At 35.4% G+C, this 21,062-nt stretch overlaps 1 protein-coding gene across 3 annotated transcripts in view; it reads left to right on the top strand.

Moving 5' to 3' along the window:
* LOC133176071 (ral GTPase-activating protein subunit beta-like) overlaps positions 1-21,062 on the top strand; it is a 54,249-nt gene that overhangs the window by 18,460 nt on the left and 14,727 nt on the right. For all 3 annotated transcript variants that reach the window (XR_009719381.1, XM_061311243.1, XM_061311254.1), the window contains exons 6-12: positions 17,490-17,750; positions 18,043-18,177; positions 18,522-18,731; positions 19,081-19,322; positions 19,646-19,788; positions 20,214-20,332; positions 20,749-20,877. Coding sequence is in view for 2 of the 3 variants with exons in the window: in XM_061311243.1 (XP_061167227.1) it covers positions 17,490-17,750; positions 18,043-18,177; positions 18,522-18,731; positions 19,081-19,322; positions 19,646-19,788; positions 20,214-20,332; positions 20,749-20,877 (1,239 nt within the window). In the remaining variant the exon portion in view is untranslated. The remainder of the gene's footprint in view (positions 1-17,489; positions 17,751-18,042; positions 18,178-18,521; positions 18,732-19,080; positions 19,323-19,645; positions 19,789-20,213; positions 20,333-20,748; positions 20,878-21,062) is intronic.

Genomic DNA, 21,062 nt, shown 5'->3' on the forward strand with positions numbered 1-21,062 from the left:
TGCAATATGAACAATGTATGTAAAATGAAAAATGTTTTGAGTCATGGTTACCATGGAAACCCGGCCAAAGAAATTTCCTTAGCAACCGGCAATTTTTTCCATGTTGATGGACAAAAATTCACCTATCTTTAAGGCTTAAAATAAAATTTTAATACCATGAAAATTATTCTCAATTACTGGTGTAATAAAGATACACATTTAAAGTGTTTTAATAATGCAATGAAAGAAATTTAGGTCTTAAGTTAGTTCTGTGCTAGCCATTGGAAGGTACACATGTTTTACAATTTCTGCCGATTCAGCATTTTTCGTGATTTTGGCAATATTCAAGGCCAAATTTAAAAAAAGGCCAGATTAATACAGCTGTTGCGTGTATTTCACATAAAAGCAGATGAATTTCTCTTTCAGAATTTGAAGTCAAATCCACGGGCCTTTTTGAAAATTGAATTTGTTGCCTAGCAACAAATATGGGCATTTTGATACATAAAATGAGAAACAATGTAAAAAGTTTACGGAAAAATCAAATGAATTGTTATCTACAAATACGAAAAACAAATTTTAAAAAAGTAGAATTAAAGGACTTCCTAGCAAATTATTGAATATTGTATAATTATTTATCTCCATAGCAACAACAGGTTCTCCATAGCAACGGGGCAAAGAAAGTCAATTTTGACATGTATTCATGTAATCTTATTAAAAATTTATTCAAATTAAGTCAGAAAAATGTCGTTGAGCAAAATTGACAATGAAATGTTGGTCTTATTAAAGTTTTTGTGGTACTTAATCAACCCATAGCAACGATTCCCAGTACATGACAACCAATGTGCACTATGCCTCCTGTAAAACAGATTTGACTTTGGGATCGTATTGTTTGTCATGGAATTGAATATTCAAGTAATGTGCTGATAATTGTATATGCTGAGAGTGTGGAAAGAATATAAAATGTTGTAGCAAATTATTGAATATCGTACATTGACTTATTTCCATAGCAACAACAACACTTCCCCATAGCAACGAGGCAAAGAAACTTAATTTTGACACATATTCATGTAAACCTGTAAAATCTATCTAAATCAAGTCACAAAAATGTGTTTGAGAAAAATTGACATTGTCGTGTTTGTTTTAGGAAAATATTTTTGTACTCATTTAACCCATAGCAACGATTCCTAGCACATAGCCAGCAATTTTGTCAGTATGGGATTCATTCTCTGTAACCGCTGTATTGAAAGATTTGGCACTCGTCACAGATTTCGGGGATACATGTACGACTCTCAAATAATCACTACAGAAAGCATTACAATGTAACAATTATTCCTCATAAAAATAAATAGATAAATAAAAAGAATATCGTTACTATGGAAACGTATCTAATAATATTTGGTAAGAGGATTCAAATTGAGTAGGAAGATCAGGATTTAATTATTCTATTTATACTTATTACAGATTGCAGAGTTTTCTTTTCAAACAGTTAGAGGATAAACATGTTTGTTCATATCTAAATATAGAGTTTTATGCATCAATAACCTCGAGTAATACTTAGGTCACATTTATTAAATGATTTAAGCCGATGGTCGGGCGACCAAATTATTATCGTATCGTCGGCTGAAAAACTTAATCAGACGATTCTAGTATAGGGCGATGCAAAGTAGTCACATTAAGGACATTGGCAAGTCAAGGTTTTCCGGAGAAAAAAGGTTTAATACATGGGTTTTTTTACTTATGAAATAGTGATTGAGAGTGATCTCCCGTGCATCTTCGCTAGCCAAGGGCTTCTGATACGCTACTCTCCTCATAAACCCTTGGCATACGGTGCTGACAAAAGCCGGGATTGTTTTCGTCACGTGATCACGCTTCTTACCAGGTACGCACAGATTGCGTCATCGACAGAAATAAAAAGCGTATTTAAAAATATAATGTTTTTTAAAGAATAATTAACAAGAAGGTATTGAGTTATGTTGATTTGTTATTAAACAAGTTCAAATGCAAATTTACATCTTCAGTATAGATTCTTAATCACATATTTTGCACGTAGCTTAAGATATTGGATGACTCATAGAATGGCATGTTATCTTACGGATCGTTGTTTACTTGCGTTTTTCATTCCCGATATTAAAGAGTCAAGATATATCCCGAACGCAAATATCGTCATTTACAAAAAACAATTGCTGATTGGTCGAATGATGTCGACCAACTCCAATCACAGCTTGAGAAAAAAATCCCAACTTTTTTTAACACCGTATGCCAAGGGCTTATGAGGAGAGTAGCGTATCAGAAACCCTTGGCTAGCGAAGATGTCTCCCGTGTAGAATTCTCTAAACGGTGAAAACCAATTAAAGCCAATGTTTACAGAGGTAAACAAAAGCACATGTACTTCCTTCAATGGGTAGAATCATCTATACAGCAAGAAAGAAAAGTAGTAATGGCTTTTTTCTACATTGTATTCAGGGGACAAAGAACCAACAGGTCGTCATTTACCATAGTTGTGCTCAGTATGCTGGGAAGGGCAAAGATGTGATATATGCTGAAAGGTAGACAGACTGAGATCAGTTTCTATGTTTTATGAAGGAAGCAGCATTTAGTAACATCGAATAAAAATTGAAATAAATCCATGCCAATATTTTTATAACAATGTGTTTCAATCAATTTAGTCAATTAAATGATAGAATCAATCAACCAGTCTGACTCTCTTGACCATTATGAATAATATGTAATTATAGCTGTTAAGGGAAGTAACTCCAAAAAAAAGATCGGTGCTGGTATGTTCATGCCTTATATATACATTTTCAGTCAAAATATCTATAAGTCATAGGAAATGAAGATACAGTAATGTATATAATACAAAAACTAAATGAAATAAGTGGGTTTTAAAAATTTTATGATGAAAAATTATGTAGGTACCTTTTATCAACATTTTACATACCGGTAGGAAATGCATTGAGAATTGCAAAAACACTGATATGACAAAATCTAAAAAGGAAGGTTGGCTTGGTAGGTTAAACAATCCAGAATATAGCCTGTTTAATACAATTAAACCTACTCAAGAGTTCTTGAAAAATTCTATACGATTACCAGGAACTTTGCCAATGTCCTTTTAATTCCTAGGAACACCGATGCCTTTACATGTTAAAAATCGCTAAGTAGGCCAACCCTTACCCGATCATCGTTTGCTGAGCCGCTGTTTGATTTTCACCGTCGGCTGACATTTTATGAAAACCCAATCCTGAAATGTCGATCGACCTACGACCGACATGACAAACTGTCTTGCGATGGTTGGACAATGATCCTTATATTGACAATGATGCCTTATAATTTCCATCCTAGCAATGTTGAAGGAATCGGCCACCAACGCAGAAAAAAGTATAACTTGTCCCGACAGACACAAAATTGGCCGGTTGACGCAAAAAGAAGAACTCAAAATCAGACAAGACAACACCCGATGAACTGCCGACTGTCCCCCGAAGAATCCTATTTTTGTTTCAAAAAACTTCGGCCATTGGTCATTTTTGAAAATGTGACTGGGATTTAAAGTTTTCGAAAGACTAAAAGAATAACGTAGACTTAAAAACAGGTTGTGTTAAACAAATTTAAATTAAATTTGAAACCAACAATATCATACATTTAAAATATGGAACAAAACGTTTTAGGGGAATCTATGTATTAAATCTCTGTTTTTGCTTTTTATCTGCTATTGTATGCATTATTTATTTATGTACGTTTGAATTTTTTTTTTTGAATTTCTCACTTAAAAACTTTATCTCCCTCCAGGATTTCTTTTTGTAAAATAAGGGGTCATGGGCCACAAGTCTCACCTGAATCTATCTGTTCCTGCTGTTATTTGAATATTTTCGCTATATATTCTTAAGAAGTTGAAATGACCCTTTCCTAAATTAATATGATCATGCCAAATTACCTATCGGGTCCATGATTTTGGCAAACTGAATCTGCACTGAATGAGGTGCTTGGTTATCAATATACTTATAATCTTGTTGTCCTTGAGAAGAAGATTCTTTAAGATTTTTTCCCCGAATGGCATCTTCTCAGGCCTTTCCGGCAAGCCCCGAAAATACATTTAATGTATTTAAATCACTGGATGTTAAAAATTTGTACAAAATGAAGTGATATGTAATTTTATAATTTATGTAAATATTTAATAAACATAGTTGATTGTTCCTTCTGTGGTATATTTTAATATCTTTACATTCAATGAAGATCAGTTGCATACTCCATTGAAAAAAAGTCTCCCTACATTTATTCAAATGTTTCTTAAAATGGGTTATCATAGACGCCTACGTACATGTAACAAATTCGAGGTTGTTTTTTCCACTTGTCCCTCCCCCTCTTTAAACCTCATCCAATTCTTAAGACCATGATATGAAATAACTTGGATTTACACAGAGACAAAAAAGTATATGTCAGCTTCTTAACAACAAGTAAAAGATACAAGCTTATATCTGATCTTTTGAAAAACAGAAATTATCTCAAATGAACACAATATATGCTAGATCAACATTACCAGGGTTAAGGGTTTTATTAGGTGTATAGAGTATAATTTTGTGTGCTCGCTCACTTAATCTCTACCTTTTCTTTCACTGCATTTCATTTCCGGTATATTGCATAGCATTTCCGACATTTTTTAATTTCATTTACGACAATTTTTTTTACATTTACGACAATTTTTTGTATTTCCAGAATATTTGCAGGATATCTTTCTGGCAATTTTATGTTAGCCAAATAGGTGGAAATAGAATTTTTAAAGAATTAATTTCAAACTACGTTTTCAAAATATAAATAAAAAGATATAATACAATACATTTATACAGGTAGCATTAAGATCTATAGCATTTTTCCCTGTGCTGCATGTACATGCATATGTGATGTCTTTGTTTTTAAAAACATAAAAACATTCTTCTGTCTTCAGAGAGTCCCTTCAACGATGATGGTTTTTTCATGGCCATAGGAACCGGGAGAGCACGGGGGCCCGTGCCCCCCCCCCCCCCCAATAATTTTGCCAATATATAGAATACTATAGAAAACTTCGCTACAATATGTTTGTGCCTACTCAATAATAATGTCTGATGACCTTTTTTGCCAAGGAATTTTTGGTAGTTGATAGTGCCTCCCAAATGAAAGTGTTTGGTTGCCCCCCCCCCCCCCTTCAACTGAAATTGCTTCCTATGGGCCTGTTTTTACGTCGACTGGTTTCTGTATGCCTTATAATTTCTATCCTAGCATATCTGATTTCAAACTTAAATCTGAACATTTAAAAAAGGAGATGACGAAAGTTCACAATACTTATATGTGTCTCAGGGAATCTTTTTAATCATTATTTTGGCTTCAAGCTCATTATTTGGATTTCAATGATTTCTCCATGATTTATTAATTAAAATTTTTCATAAGTGAAGTCTTCAATCCTGCTTTCATTGCAGAAAAGTACTACTTGAAAAAATGTCAGAGATAAAAACTTTAAAATGTTGGAAATAAAAGATGAAAATTTCAAAAAATTCCGGAGATGAAATGCAGCCATTGAAACTATGCCCATAATATCGTGCACATGTCTTGGAGTTAATCCACAATACACCTATTGTGTGTGTACAAGTTACATGAAAAACATTATTTATGGAATACATAGAGGATATTCAATGTTTTGTAGATGAATATGGAATTTATTTCACGAGTGGGACAGGATTTTTTTATATTTTCACGAGTGCGAAGCACGAGTGAAAATATTAAAAAATTCTGTCTCACGAGTGAAATAAATTCCATATTCATCTACAAAATATTGAATTTTCTGTTTATTACATTTTCTGTGGTTTTCCCTTTGCCTCTGTCTTTTTTTAACACAGTGTCATAGGCTTGACGTCATACATGTAGTTGAGCGGTTGAGACGTCATAGCTTAGCAGTTGTGAGATTGAAAACATTACATAGCATGGATTTTAGCAACATATTTGGGAAGAAATTTGTAGTTTTAGCTCTATCAAGATAGTTAGTTACTATCTCTATATTATGACAGGCCAGAAATTATTTTTTACTTACTTTGTATCCTTTCACACTGTGAGAGAATATCATTTTGGTATCCTTTCACACTGTGAGAGAATATCACTTTTATTCAATAAATAAATCACAGTATTTCACTGTTGAAAATGTAATAAATCCTTATTTTGGTAACAGATCAGAGATAGATGTAAGGAGTAGGTGAACAAGGCGTGCAGAATGCCTATAGCTTCAGATATGTAAAAAACCAAATTCAATTTGTGAAATTAGTATTAAAAAATATTTTTTTATTGAAATTCCTGAAATTATGATAAAACTTTTCCGAGGAAAATTTTCCCGGCAAAAATTATACTGTTATTTAAAATTAATGGGGTATTCATGGGGATCGAACCCCCTAGCAATAAAAATCCTGAGTATCATTTTCCTTTGATACCAACGCTCTAACCACTACGCTATACAACTCCTGATAAATAGTGGCATTTAAATCATGTTTGTGATATGACCCTTGACTAAATGGACTTAAAGTAATTCTTAGAGGATGCGAATGTTGTGTCATAAAAGTGTATTTTTAAGGTATAGTGGGTCTTTGCTCCTTGTCTTTGTTTACCAAAAATGTATATTTTTATGCAAACTTTGACGGTAACCTTTCAATAAAATGGAGCGATGACCCACTCATATCAAAAAAATGTGTTATAGTATGAGAAAATGATCGTTTTGCCATCTTTAGTGTGTGTGTATGCTATTTCATAGGCAAATAATTTCAATCTTCGTGAGATTTTTGCAAATTGTGGAAATTTTACATAAAGTATACTTTAATGTTAGATGATATATCAAAGAAAAGTTTGTAATTGAGATTTAATTTTTCACCTTTATGTTTGTTACACTATAGGCACTTCGCTTGCCTTGTTCGCCGATCTTCTTTGTATCAGTAATTTGAGGAATCTTGATCAATTCATTTTAGAGAGCTTTAATAAGTTACACTTCTGAATTTACACAGAGGGCTAAAATGGTACATGCACTGGTCGAAGTGGGAGTAAAAAAAAAGAGATTTGTTGTTACATTCATTCTTAATGAAATTAATTCTTCTTAACTTTTCAAGTGTTGTTACTTAAGGTGTATAAAGCAATAAAATACTTTGAAAAGACCTGCTACATGCTTTAGTTGTCTGTATTGCAGAATTTGTTTTACATTCCATTCGACATCATTCATACCTACTTTGAACTGGAATGTTTTTTCGGTGAATTATGAATTTTTATGTTTCTATGTTTAGTTGCTAAGGGGATTGCATATTGCCATGGCTTAATTATTAGGAGATTGCATGTTGCCATGACTGATAGAACATTTTATATTCTTTCCGCTCTCTCAACATATACAATCATCAACACATTAATTGAATATTCATTTCCATCACAAACAATATCATCCCAAAGTCAAATCTGTCTTACAGGAGGCATAGTGCACATTGGTTGTCATGTACTGGTAATAGTTGCCATGGGTTGATTAAGTATACCAAAAATAAACTTTAATAAAACCAACATTTCATTGTCAATTTTGCTCAACGACATTTTTATGACTTAATTTGAATAAATATTAATAAGATTACATGAATACATGTCAAAATTAACTTTCTTTGCCCCGTTGCTATGGAGAACCTGTTGTTGCTATGGAGATAAATAATTATACAAAATTCAATAATTTGCTAGGAAGTCCAAATTTAATACTACTATTTTAAGATTTGTTTTTCGTTTTTGTAGATAACAATTCATTTGATTTTTCCGTAAACTTTTTACATTGTTTCTCATTTTATGTATCAAAATGCCCATATTTGTTGCTAGGCAACAGATTTGATTTTCAAAAAGGCCCATGGATTTGACTTCAAATTCTGAAAGAGAAATTCATCTGCTTTTATGTGAAATACACGCAACAGCTGTATTAATCTGGCCTTTTTTTAAATTTGGCCTTGAATATTGCCAAAATCACGAAAAATGCTGAATCAGCAGAAATTGCAAAACATATGTACCTTCCAATGGCTAGCAAAGAACTAACTTAAGACCTAAATTTCTTTCATTGCATTATTAAAACACTTTAAATGTGTATCTTTATTACACCAGTAATTGGGAATAATTTTCATGGTATTAAAATTTTATTTTAAGCCTTAAAGATAGCTGAATTTTTGTCCATCAACATGGAAAAAATTGCCGGTTGCTAAGGAAATTTCTTTGGCCGGGTTTCCATGGTAACCATGACTCAAAACATTTTTCATTTTACATACATTGTTCATAGTTCAAAACAAATCTATGTGTGGAAAATCATCAAATTCTGAGAACCCTCATATATCACCCTTTGTCTGATTTTTATGTGGACTGGTACTTAAATGTCCCTCTTGGGAATTTTTCACTCATACGGAGACACCACCACTTAAAAATAATGAAGACGTACAAGTCGGATTTAAGGTTAACATTCATTTTAGGAATTTTCAACAATTAATTAAGACGTAAAGAGATAACTCCTTCCCCTTGCCCCTTCCCCTTCCCAGACCCCAGTTTGTTCATGTATGCAAACTAGTCTAATACTTTGGTTTGACATAAAAAAAATGTGAATACATACAAATAGTTTAATGGTCCATCTCTTTGAATGATTTTCATTCCTAATTCTAGGTTGACCCAAATTCATGAATGAAATGTCAAGTAATCTTATCATTGATGCACTTCTATTTAATTTGATGTAGTCATATTATGAACAAGAGAGTGGGGATGACCTCAAGGGTTCATAACCTTAAACCATTAGATGTACATAACATAATAACACAAGAAACAAAATTATGTCTAGTCAAATGGAAAAATTTTCTACTATTTAGGAGTCGCATGATCATTTGTCATTTCAGGGACAGGGAGCGGCTAGGGAGATTGGAACCCCCCCCCCCCCCCCTGGAATTTGCAGAGTTATTTAAATAGGACTATATACTGATTTACAGAAGCAAATAAAAAATGACTTTGGATGCCCTCCCCCTTTAAAAACATGGACCCCACCATCATTGTTTTTATTTTGTTTGTTTGTTTGTTTTTTTTTTTATTTTGCTCCTCAGGAAATTCTGGGCTGGAATTTTTTTGGACCGAGGTGTGGACCCCCCTCCCCCCCCCCCCCCCCCCGGAAAAAAATTCCCGGATCTATGCCTGTAACTGAATGTAATGTCGACAACGGGAGATAACTCTTCAGAATGTGAAATTCGTCTATTGTGGCATCGATGATCCACTCTCTACGATCGGCTCATACATTCAGTGTCTGAGAGAGAAACGAACGACAACTCTGCATAGGAGATTGCCGATGATCTTTGATCCTTTTTAAACTTTAACCTAACCATTTGCATTCTGGTTTATTTTACCCCAATCTATACTTAAACTTGTACTTACCGACTGTCATAGGTCCTGTCAACTTCATGAATATAATCCAATTAAAACACAAAATGAATTAATTTCCACTGATATACATGTAACACTGCACCATGTCACATGGCATGTGCAATCTAAAAATGATAATGGTAAAACTAGTACTAGTACTGGTAGGGTGACGCAAGCCCAATGTGATGTAGAAATTTTCAAAAAGGTGTTCACATACATGTACAGTACAAGAACAAATTTTAAATTATCATAACAAACGATGTTTTAACATAACTTCGCCATCTAGGCCTATTTCCAAAAACAGGCAAATTGTGTGTGTGTGTGTGTGTGTATTTGGGGGGGGGGGGGGGGGGGGCACATATAAATTGATTGGGTATGGCTTTTCAAGGAGGTTTTTGCCTAATCAAATACTAAAAAAAGTTTGCACATTTTGATAAATTCATCAAAAACGCTTTGTACTAAAATAATATTATTTGTTGTTGAGAAGATAAATTTAATTTAAAAAGTTCCAATTATGGGCCAAAAATTTATATCCCCCCCTTTTTATTAAAACCTAATTTACAACATTAATTAAATTCTGATATTTCAGACTGGTAATGAATTAAGTATATGAAATGCGTATAAGAGGTTCATGGGTCACATGGTCACCTGAGCATTTTATGCTCGATTTGACGAATACATGTACTGTGTAAATTGTAGAATTATTTGGACTTTTTCCTTGGTAAGCCCAATATGAAGGAGTGTGCATTTAGAGGCAAACACCTTAGTGCGGGTATTACTGTCTCATGACAGCATCTAGTTGTGTCTGGTTTTACTGACTCTTAAAATTCACGAAAACCCAGGAGCTTCCGGGGGCTTCGCGCCCTGGGCCACCACCAGGGCTTCGCCCTGGACCCACTGGGGGCCTTAACGCGGCCCCCAGACCCCCTGCCTGAACGAAGTTATCCACGCCCCCCATCACAAATCCTATATCCGCCCATGGCCCCCTTTTGTATCCAAAATATACACAAGATTTAATAAATCTGACACAAAACTGGTCGGGCCCCCTTTTCAAGATTCCTGTTTCCGCCACTGAAAAAGAATGTGTTGTTCTCCTGGATGTCGATATCTGAATTATGTTTTATTTAAACACATACATGTAGTCTAATATATCATGGGCGCCGATAATAGGACGATTATTTGTTTTTTAAAATAAAGTGGTTCTTACAGATGTATAAAAACCTTATAAACGGCTAAATAATTATTTAATTCATCTACAACAAATGTTAGTTTAGTTCTTTGCTTTCATAATCTAACTTTTTATAAATTAACACGAAAGTCGTGCGATCGTATACAAATACTCAGAAGCAATCTGTCATTTTTAATGAACGTATAGGTGAATAAATTTCCTCTCATCACTATACGTAAACCCCCATCCTCGAAATAAATAGAATGTTTTCCTTCGCAGTCGGTTGGTTTTACCAGGTACATGTCAGTACAGGTGAGGATGGAGCTTTATAGAAGTAGGTGATGAATTCCGAGAGAAAGGCACTGCCTATTTTATATACATGTACATTCTTAGGGACCTGGTTTTCTGAACCCATCTCACTGTTATTCAAAGACCTAGCTAGAAATTCTCTCTCTCTCCCTCTCTTTGAAATGCAGGCCCGTCGATTGTAAAAAAAAAAGAAAAGACAAAATAATTTCAATTTTTAATAAGTATCTCATCTCCCAAGCCAAAGACCCAAGTAAGCTTTTGCTGTTCATAATTCTTCATCTTTGTTTACTATATTGGTGTATATAAGCATTATCGTCGTTGTTGTTCTAAAGCTACTCGTAAAGGATCACTTCTATATAAATAGGGATCTGACCTATAGTCCCGGGCTTGGTTTTTTTCTCAACAAAAAGCTTGTCGATTTCCGTTCCGATTAATGACATTAGGCTGAATACATGTAACAATTTGTTTTTCATAAATCTTTATTTTAGTGAGTAGAGGTAGGAGGAGCATTGATATTCTGAGCTTGTTATCTCCAAATGTAACAATTGAATGATATTTTTCTTTACTTCTCATTGTACATAATGGTAATGTCTACTGTCTCTGGAACTCTGTTTTTTATGTCTAGGCTATTTATTTTACAACACATTTCCGTTGGATATAATAAAAACATGCAATTAATGTGTGCAAATCATATGGGCCTAAATGAAATCCAAGGGAGTACAGTTACTGATATATGTAGCCCTACTGTTTCAAAACTTAAGATCTTAAAACATTGACTGAAAACAAAAGTACATGTATGTTATTCTAAATATATTAAGCTCAAATAATTCAAGCAATACGTAACATTCTTGTACTACATGTAACCCAGACAAGCACTAGTAGCACAGACAGAATAAAAGCAATGTGATTAAATTCTAAGGAATATAGATACAATTGAAATTCATCGCAGCTCAATGCTGCCGAGAATACCTGTATCGAGTAACACAGAGTGAGTTATTCTTGTCCTCGGGGAAAGTGTGCTATACCGAGACTTGTTCCGCCTGACTGACAACTGTGCATTGGATTGTTACGATTTGATCTCTCTCTAGTGTTTCTTATATCAAAAATGGGAATGCATAAAGGATAGATAATTGAAGAAACATACACAAGCCTATAAAAAAATTAAAATAGTCTTTGAAAAGGCAAAAATTTAAAACTATAAAAGTGTGGCAACAGGTGGATTCGAACCCCCGACTTTAAAAATAAAGTACCCACGATATAAAAAAGTCAGCGCAGCGCATATATCAAATGAGCTATTGTGACTACAAGATTGAACGGTATAAATTTGAAGCAGATTGTCAAAATCAAGTTTACTTATTTTTTGTAGGTTTTTTGTGAATTTCGACCCTAGGGCAGGGTGCCCCTAAAAAAATCCTATCTTAAATTATTCCTTACATCCCAACCTATCAAAATATCACAATTTTATTTAGGGGCAGGCCTGCCCTGAAGGACTTCTAGGCCAAAATTTATGCAAAAATCAACGCTTTAACGGACAAAATGGTGTTTCGGCCAACTTTGGAGGTTTATTCTGAAGTTGTAAATAATAAATTTTAGTTGTAAAATTCAAATTTGAAAAATTTAGACATATATACGGTAGAAAACAACAAATAAACATTGATTTTTAAATGTCACTTTTTCCGGGAAATTGTTCTCTCCTATAGGTCAATTCTTTTGTAATAGTGAATACATCCTTTTTCTCATTTTTATCTTATCAAGAACCACTGGACCATAACAACGAAAATTAACACAGAATATTTTTGGTAAAGTTTTGTTCAAATGAAGGGTCACATCCTCTTTTAACGGATACATGTAGAAAAAATTAGATGGGGTGCAGGCGCAGATCAAGGAATTTTTTTCCACGGAGGGGGGGGAGGGGAGGGGAGGGGATCCCAATAAAAAAATATTTCAACCCAGAAATTTCTTGACGAGCCAAAAAAAAAACTCTTTTCCCAAACGTGAAAAACCTATTTCGTGTGTGTGTTTGTGTGTGTGTATGGGGGAGGGGGGGGGGGGGGTCGTTGACTTTTAAAGCTTCATACCTAAGACTTTTCATACCATTTTAACACAGATCCGCGTTTTCGAGGAAGGGTCCGTGTTTTCTAATGGGGGGGGGCATGGTCAGTTTTACTTGTTAGCTCACCTGAGCTGAAAGCTCAAGTGAGCTTTTCTGATCACCCGTTGTCCGTCGTCCGTCCGTCTGTCTGTCCGTCCGTCCGTCTGTAAACTTTTCACATTTTCAACTTCTTCTCAAGAACCACTGGGCCAATTTTACCCAAACTTGGTACAAAGTATCCTTGGGGGAAGGGGAGTTTAAATTTTTAAAATAAAGGACCAAGTCCCCTTACAAGGGGAGATAATCAAGAAAAGACAAAAATAGGGTAGGGTCATTAAAAAATCTTCTTCTCAAGAACCACTGGGCCAAAAAAGCTGAAACTTACGTGGAAGCATCCTGGGATAGTGAAAATTCTAAATTGTTAAAGTCATGACCCCAGGGGGTAGGGCGGGGCCACAATAGGGAATCCAAGTTTTACATTGAAATATATAGGAAAAATCTTTAAAAATCTTCTTCTCAAGAACCACTGAGCCAGAAAAGCTGAAACTTATGTGGAAGCATCCTGGGGTAGTGTAGATTCTAAATTGTTCAAATCATGACCCCCGGGGGTAGGGCGTGGCCACAATAGGAAATACAAGTTTTACATTGAAATATATAGGAAAAATCTTTAAAAATCTTCTTCTCAAGAACCACTGAGCCAGAAAAGCTGAACCTTATGTGGAAGCATCCTGGGGTAGTGTAGATTCTAAATTGTTCAAATCATGACCCCCGGGGGTAGGGCGAGGCCACAATAGGGAATACAAGTTTTACATTGAAATATATAGGAAAAATCTTTAAAAATCTTCTTCTCAAGAACCACTGAGCCAGAAAAGCTGAAACTTATGTGGAAGCATCCTGGGGTAGTGTAGACTCTAAATTGTTCAAATCATGACCCCGGGGATAGGGCGGGGCCACAATAGGGGGAATCTCAAGTTTAACATTGAAATATATAGGAAAAATCTTTAAAAATCTTCTCAAAAACCACTGGACCAGAAAAACTGAAATTTATGTGGAAGCATCCTGGGGTAGTGTAGATTCTAAATTGTTAAAATCACGGCCCCTGGGGGTAGGGTGGGGCCACAATAGGTATTACAAGGGGGGGAAGTCTGGTAATGAACAGCATGGCCAAAGTTACTCAGGTGAGCGATGTGGCCCATGGGCCTCTTGTTTAGTATATACATTTAACTGCCCCCAACCCCCTCTAGATCCGCGCATGGGGTCATTTGAAAATAGTATTCTCAAGAATCCCTGGACTAGAATGAGAAAATTTCCAACATAGCATACATTCATTTTTTTTTTCAAATATTGATTCCAGGGAGAAGGTTTGGGCCGGAAAGAGTGTTCATAATTTAACAAAGGAATTTATATATCCTCCCAAACGAAGTGTGTGGGTTTGGGGTGGGGGTGTTTTGAGTCTTTTGGAATCACAATGTCCGTCTGCCTAGCAGTCCGTCTGTACGTGATAGTTCGCCAAGGATATTATAACTTTGTTATGAAGAAACTGGAAGGTCATACTTGGTACAAAGACTACTAATGATCCGAAGGTGTGTCATGGTTTTGATCCAACATCATTCCAGCAAGTTCAAGGTCATTGGAAAAAATAGCAAGTATCATACTTGATACAGAAATTGCTTATGACAAAATTAAAGGGTTTGACATGACTTTCATCCAAGGTCATTCCTGTAAGTTCAAGGTCACTGAGAGAAAACTGTAAGATTACTGTATGTGTTATAACTTTTGAAGCTCATACTTGGAACAAAGATTGCTTATGATCCACCGGTTTGAGATAACATAGTACTAGACTGGCAGAAGAAGTGGCAAAATTCGTGCCTGGATTATAAATTTATAAGGGGTGGGAGGAACACAAGAAACTTTTTCTCAGATTGCTTGAGATGGGTTTTCCTGACCTTGAACAAAGGTTTTTTCGGCAAGTTCAAGGTCACTGGCAGATAAATATTATTTTTTTTCCACATACTATAACTTTGTTATATAAAATCACTGGAAGCTTTTACTTGATACAGAGATTGCTTATGATCCAAGAATGTGTTTTGACCTTGATCCAAGGTCTTTCTGGCAAGCTCAAGGTCACTGACAGAAAAGTGCAATATTCTTTTTCAGGTATATCTTTGTCATTGGGTATCACTGGAAGCTCATAATTTGTTCAAAGGTTGTTTTTGACCTTAACATAGGTCATTTAGGCAAGTTCAAGGTCACGGATATAATAAGTGTAAAATTCAAAAAGGTCTAGTCGCCCAAGTGGCGCAGTGGTAAGAGTGTCTGCTCTAGAGTCGTGGATTATGGAGTTGATCCTTACGTCGCAGGTTCGAATCCCACTGTGGGACGCAGAGACTGATCCTTCGAATGAGACCGTACAAACTGAGGTCCCGTCTGGCAGTAGGTGCTGGCACGAGAAAGATCCCTCACTGCTAAATGGCCATGTGTGCCGAGTATAGGTCAAAATTTGCAGATCTCCATCGGCAAATGGTGGCGTCTCCATATGATTGAAAAATTCTCGAAAGGGACGTTAAACAACATACAAACAAATAAACAAAAAGGTCTATACTTTTGTAATAGAAAAAACTGCATGCATTTGCATTTCACTGAAAAGATGATAAATATATCATCCAGAGTGTGTAATGGCCTTGACTTAAATTCGAGGTCACTTAGAATATGATGTTTTGGATGAATAGTCTGAAAGTATACGTGACTGTGATTTTTTTTTTATGTCGGTGACATAAAGATGGTGTTTGCTCTTAACCAGCTGCAGAATGTGTCATGGCTTGACGCAAAGTTATTTGGACAGTTCAAGTTCACTGACAGGGGAATTTTACATTCCTTTACTGTCTTTCTACTGTTGAAACATTGAAAGTTGATGCCCCTTACAGGATTGTTTATAACCTTAAAATGTTGCATGACCTTGACTCAAGGTCGCTCTGTCCTGTCCGGAGCTCCGACGGAAGACCTATTCGTTGCATTGCAACGAGCTCGGCTCTAGTTTATATACTGTCTGGTGAGAGTGATAAATGGGGAACAGATTAGAACCTAATTTATGAACTGTTAATGAATACATGTACTAGACTTATAATTTTGTTGATCCTGATCACCCTATTTTTCTTGCTTTTGGGCAACAAGGCTTCACCTTTCAGTTCATTTTATACTCTATGGATCCTCTAAATTGTTGTATTATACTCAGGTGACCGTTAAGGCCCCTGGGCCTCTTGTTTTTTTAATGTGGAAACTGTATTTTTGGTTGTGATTTAATTTAAATTATATTAGGGGTGTCAACGAGTAACCGGTTAACCGGGTACTCGATCGAACGTCCGAGTATCGAATATTAAAAATGATACTTGGTTACTCGGATGTGTATTTTTTCTTATTTCAAGGTACATATTTTTATGAAAAACTTATCAAAAAATAACTTAAATATGCATACGGGTAATTAGCGTGTCATCATCTTTCCATGCAAACACCCGTTATCGCCTATGGCTGTGTATACGAAGTAATTAGTGACCAATCACCTGGTACACAGCTGTTCTCACCTATTGTGGTCCTTAATTTTTTTATGGCTTCATTGATTGTTTTTCAGTGAACATCGATTAATATGGTCTATTATCTTCAATTCATTCTTAAATAATTTTAGAAATGCCGCTACCCACTTCAAAATTAGACTAGCAATCCAAACAACATCCGTTCCTTCTCTTTTGCCACTCTAATCATCACAAACCTGCGTAACAGATTGTCCTCCTTTTACGTTGATGAAATAGATCTTAAACAAGAACTGTAAACCATTTGTAATTTTTGATGTATTTATTGCATCATTTGTGTATATTTAATAAATAAATTTAGTACTAAAACCATTTCTGTTGGACTTCATGTTTACAAGTATATACATTCATAAAACATGACAAAACAGCTTTGGAGTTTAACAAATTAACAATTAAAAATTTACAAACTTGTATTTACATTTTACCGAGTACCCGGGTACTCGATCCAAAAAAAAACTGACCGATTTGACATCCCTAAATTATATCATATAATTATGTATTTTAGTGCAGTAAAACTTGGTTATAGCGTAGAAAATGTCAAATCAGAAGTTATAATTTTAAAAAAATTAAAAATTTGTCATAAAAAATATAAATTTCTTTATTTTTAACCTCTACAGGACACAGACTCTATTCGCTATATCTGTAAATTCTTTTTATCATAGTTCAGAGCTCGTTTAACCCAAAAATTTTGCAAAGTATTGTGAAGAAATTTTCTAGGGATCCCCAAAACTTTGCCATATCAAGAGATTCACTATATCCGTGTTCATACTAAATGAGTTTTATTGTATCTTTGTATATTTTACAACTTACATTTGTTATGGCATGCATGCTTCAAAAAGGGACTTCCATTTCGATTCAGTGTAAATATATAACAAAATTTTGTTCTTGTTTTAATAGAAAACACAGTGTTTATCAACATGTTTCTGTAGTTGTACATTATCTCGCACAGCTGATGAAGAGGCCCTTCTGATACCCCCCGCTATGACCTATGACTGTATCGCTCAGTGCTGGTTCCGATTCCTTCACATTATACAGAATCCTGTAGACATGTGTCGCCCAGAGATCATCGGTAAAACCCACAAATTTATGCAGGCTGCCATGAACAGTGACACTTTGGTTGATCCTACCAACCATGAGTGTCTACAGAAACTGCCTATCATTTTCTACAAGGCCATGAAAGGCGTATCTGTGATGGTCAACGCCTTCCTAGGTTAGAATATACTTTTATCTATAGTAATTAAGACACTTATAGTTAGGTAATTAATACATTAAACTGTGCATCATTGTTGATTCCCTAAGTACATGTATTAGGACTACCCTTAAAACAATTTTGTTTACCAATTTTAAAACAGAAGTTTGTATAAAGGACAAACACATTCCCAAGAAATCGATTTTAGAAGACAAGTTGCTAATCTTTATATATTCTACAGAATGATTTTTGTCAGTATGTAATGTACACCTGTACATGAAGAGCTTTTCCCAACAGTTATTTTTTTCCTCAGGTATTCCCCAGACTCAGAGCAGGTATGAAGATCAGGTAATCTCCACCAGTAGCAGTAAGCTGAATGCCCCATCCACACCCCCAGGTCAGAGAAAAACCGGCCGACCCATATCTGTCTTCAGCTCATCCAACAAAGGTAAGCAAGAAATGTATCAGGTTATGGGATGTATGGTATACCTGTTGTGCAATCCAAAGTCTTTGCTGTACATGTATACTAATTAAACTGAACTAAATTTAGCATTTCATTGCAATACTGTAAAACAGCATGCATCATTGAACGGTAAATTTCCAAGATTTAGGGCACTCTCTTAATCCTAAATACTTTTCATGAAGCAGACACTTAATAGATACATTAGCATTGTAAAGAAATAAAGGTAATCATAGATGATTGCAGGTACATGTAGGTAAATGATGAATATACATGTATAAAGGAATGAAAAGTAGCATGAGGTAGATTGACTGTAAAGTATTACTTTACAGGAAGCTCAAAAACAGCCAGCACATTAGTGACTGCACCAAAGTCCTCTACCCCTATGCTGTCCAGCCTGATCTTCTATGAGCCCCGCCAGTCCCTGGCCCCAACGCGGCCAAAGTGTGACAGTATTTTACACCTGTTTGGGGCCTGGTTATTTGATGCAGCTCTAGCCAGGGTCAAGTTTCACAACTGCCATAAAATAGTACCAGAACAAGGTACAAACACATTTCTAACTGTAGAAGCATTTGGTCTTGTAGTTTAGAATAACTTCCATTTATTCCTATATGTAAATGCATCATGGGCTTTAATCACCTCCCACATCTACAAACCTCAGATACAGGAGCAAGGTTGGTGGTTAAACCACATGGCTTGTGACAATGTTATAAGTTAATGTTATTTGATATGAAAGTTCTTTTGGCATTAATAACTTTATATCAGAGTAAATGTTAAGAGTTGTGACAAGACCAAAAAGATAATTAATTATTAGTAATTTTACATCATGGTAATAGCTGTGACTTGACTAAGGGGTTTTTATTTTACAAGTTCTCATAAACCATTCCTCAGGTTCCATCCATTCGGAGCGACGGTCCAGTTCTCTAACAGACTCGCGTAGGAATTCTGTGTCATTAGACTTCCACTCGGACTCTGTTTTGGTGTGTGACAACACGTATGAGAACGGGCGTGCTGAGGCTCTGGGTACACTCTGTAGAATTTTCTGTGCACATAAAACAGGGGAGAGCATTCTGCCTGTTTACTACTCTAGATTCTATTTAGCAATGTATTACGGTCTCCAGACTTCAGAAGAGGTAAGCATATTGATATGGCCAGTTTTGATAAGCTTGTGAACAAAACAGTTACAATCATCTTGAGATTTTATATATTTATGTTATGAACCTTCAGGATTCATGTCTATACTAAACCTCGTTATCTCAAACTCAATGTGAAAAAACTTCACACTTCTATGATTTGGAGATAATGAGGTTAAATATACATGTTTTAAAAAAAAGTGGTTAGGACTTTCAACTTTTCCATGGTATTTGAGATATCCATGTTCAAGACACCAAAGTTCAGCTGAATTTAACTATCTTTTTTGACTGATTTTGTTATACTGTGATATTGTTGGTTTCAGTATATGAGTGGACAAGTACTAGCCAGTGTCCTTTTTAATTCCTGTGATATTTTACGTGTGGACTTGGACGGAGTACAGATTTTACTCCCACACATATTGGATGCTATTCAGCTAGTGCTTAATGATCTTCCCAATAAATACAAGTAAGTACTGAGTTATACTCACATCTCATCATCTCTTCTGAACAACTACAGTCAAACCTCATTATCTCGATTTCAATGAGACCAAGATTGAACTTCGAGATATTCCATGATTCGAGATAACCAGGTAAAAAAACAAAAAGAATAAGTGGTTGGGACTGTCAACTCACTTCAACATATCCCTGGTATTCATGATAACTGTATTTGAGATAACGGAGTTCAACTGTAATTGAAAATTTAATTTTAATCTGGTTGCCCATGTAGTAAAATCAAGAGCAATTTACTTGTAATGAAATAAAAACTTTCTAAATTCCATTTGATGTAAGAAGTCACTTCAACATGTACATAAAAACTTTCAAGAGTTCCCTGAAGTCATCAATCTCTGAAATATGTTTTTGTTTGAATTGACAGAATTGATTTTGTTTCAGATTGAATGAAACCAGTAGTTCAATAGACTTTAAGAATGTAGATCTACAGAGGGCCTGTATTAACCTCCTGTTGACCACCCTTTGTTTACCCCTCCACTTCAAAGACCTCACCATCAGAGGTAAGTAATGCCCATCCCCCCCCCCCCACCTCAAAGACCTCATACCCCCCCCCCCCCCTTAAAGGACTCATCAGTGATAAGTACTGCCCACTCTCCCCCTCCCTCACCTCAAGGTCTTCACTATCAGAAATAAATTATGCCCACCAGCCCCAGTTTAACTCTTTACTTCAAGGACATCTGTCCACTAATTCACCTCCAGGACCTCAACATTAGAAGTACATGTAAATACTGCTCACAACCCTTTGTCTAGTTCTCCATGGACCTATATCCACTACTAATCAAGGACCGCACCCTAAGAGGTAACTATTACCTACCACTACTTTACATGAAAGACCTCAGCTTTATATAGGGGTAACCAGAAGAAGACTCAGAAAGTTTTAAAATCATGTATATTGTAGAATCCCTCTTCTTTACAGATATCGTATCCAGCACAGACACTGACGTACAGCTCATTACTTTTATATCTCTGAAGAGGAAGATCCTGGATATGATTATAGGGGCTCTAAAGACCACGACAGATTCCACCAACACACAGATGTTACTGGGTAAACAGCCTTACATTTCACTGACAGTCATACATACAATCTGAGATTCCAAAGATCGGGGAATTTCAAAGGATGCAGTATATTTGAATCTGAAGGATTAAAAAAAAATGAAAAATAGATTTTGAGTAGCCTTTGAGTTACTGTAAACCAACTTCTATTCGCGTGCAAGAAATATCCGCGAGTTT

The sequence above is a fragment of the Saccostrea echinata genome, unplaced genomic scaffold (assembly GCF_033153115.1).
Source record: "Saccostrea echinata isolate AGI-Se365-2 ecotype Australia unplaced genomic scaffold, CSIRO_AGI_Sech_v1 ptg000002l, whole genome shotgun sequence".
NCBI lineage: Eukaryota > Metazoa > Mollusca > Bivalvia > Ostreida > Ostreidae > Saccostrea > Saccostrea echinata.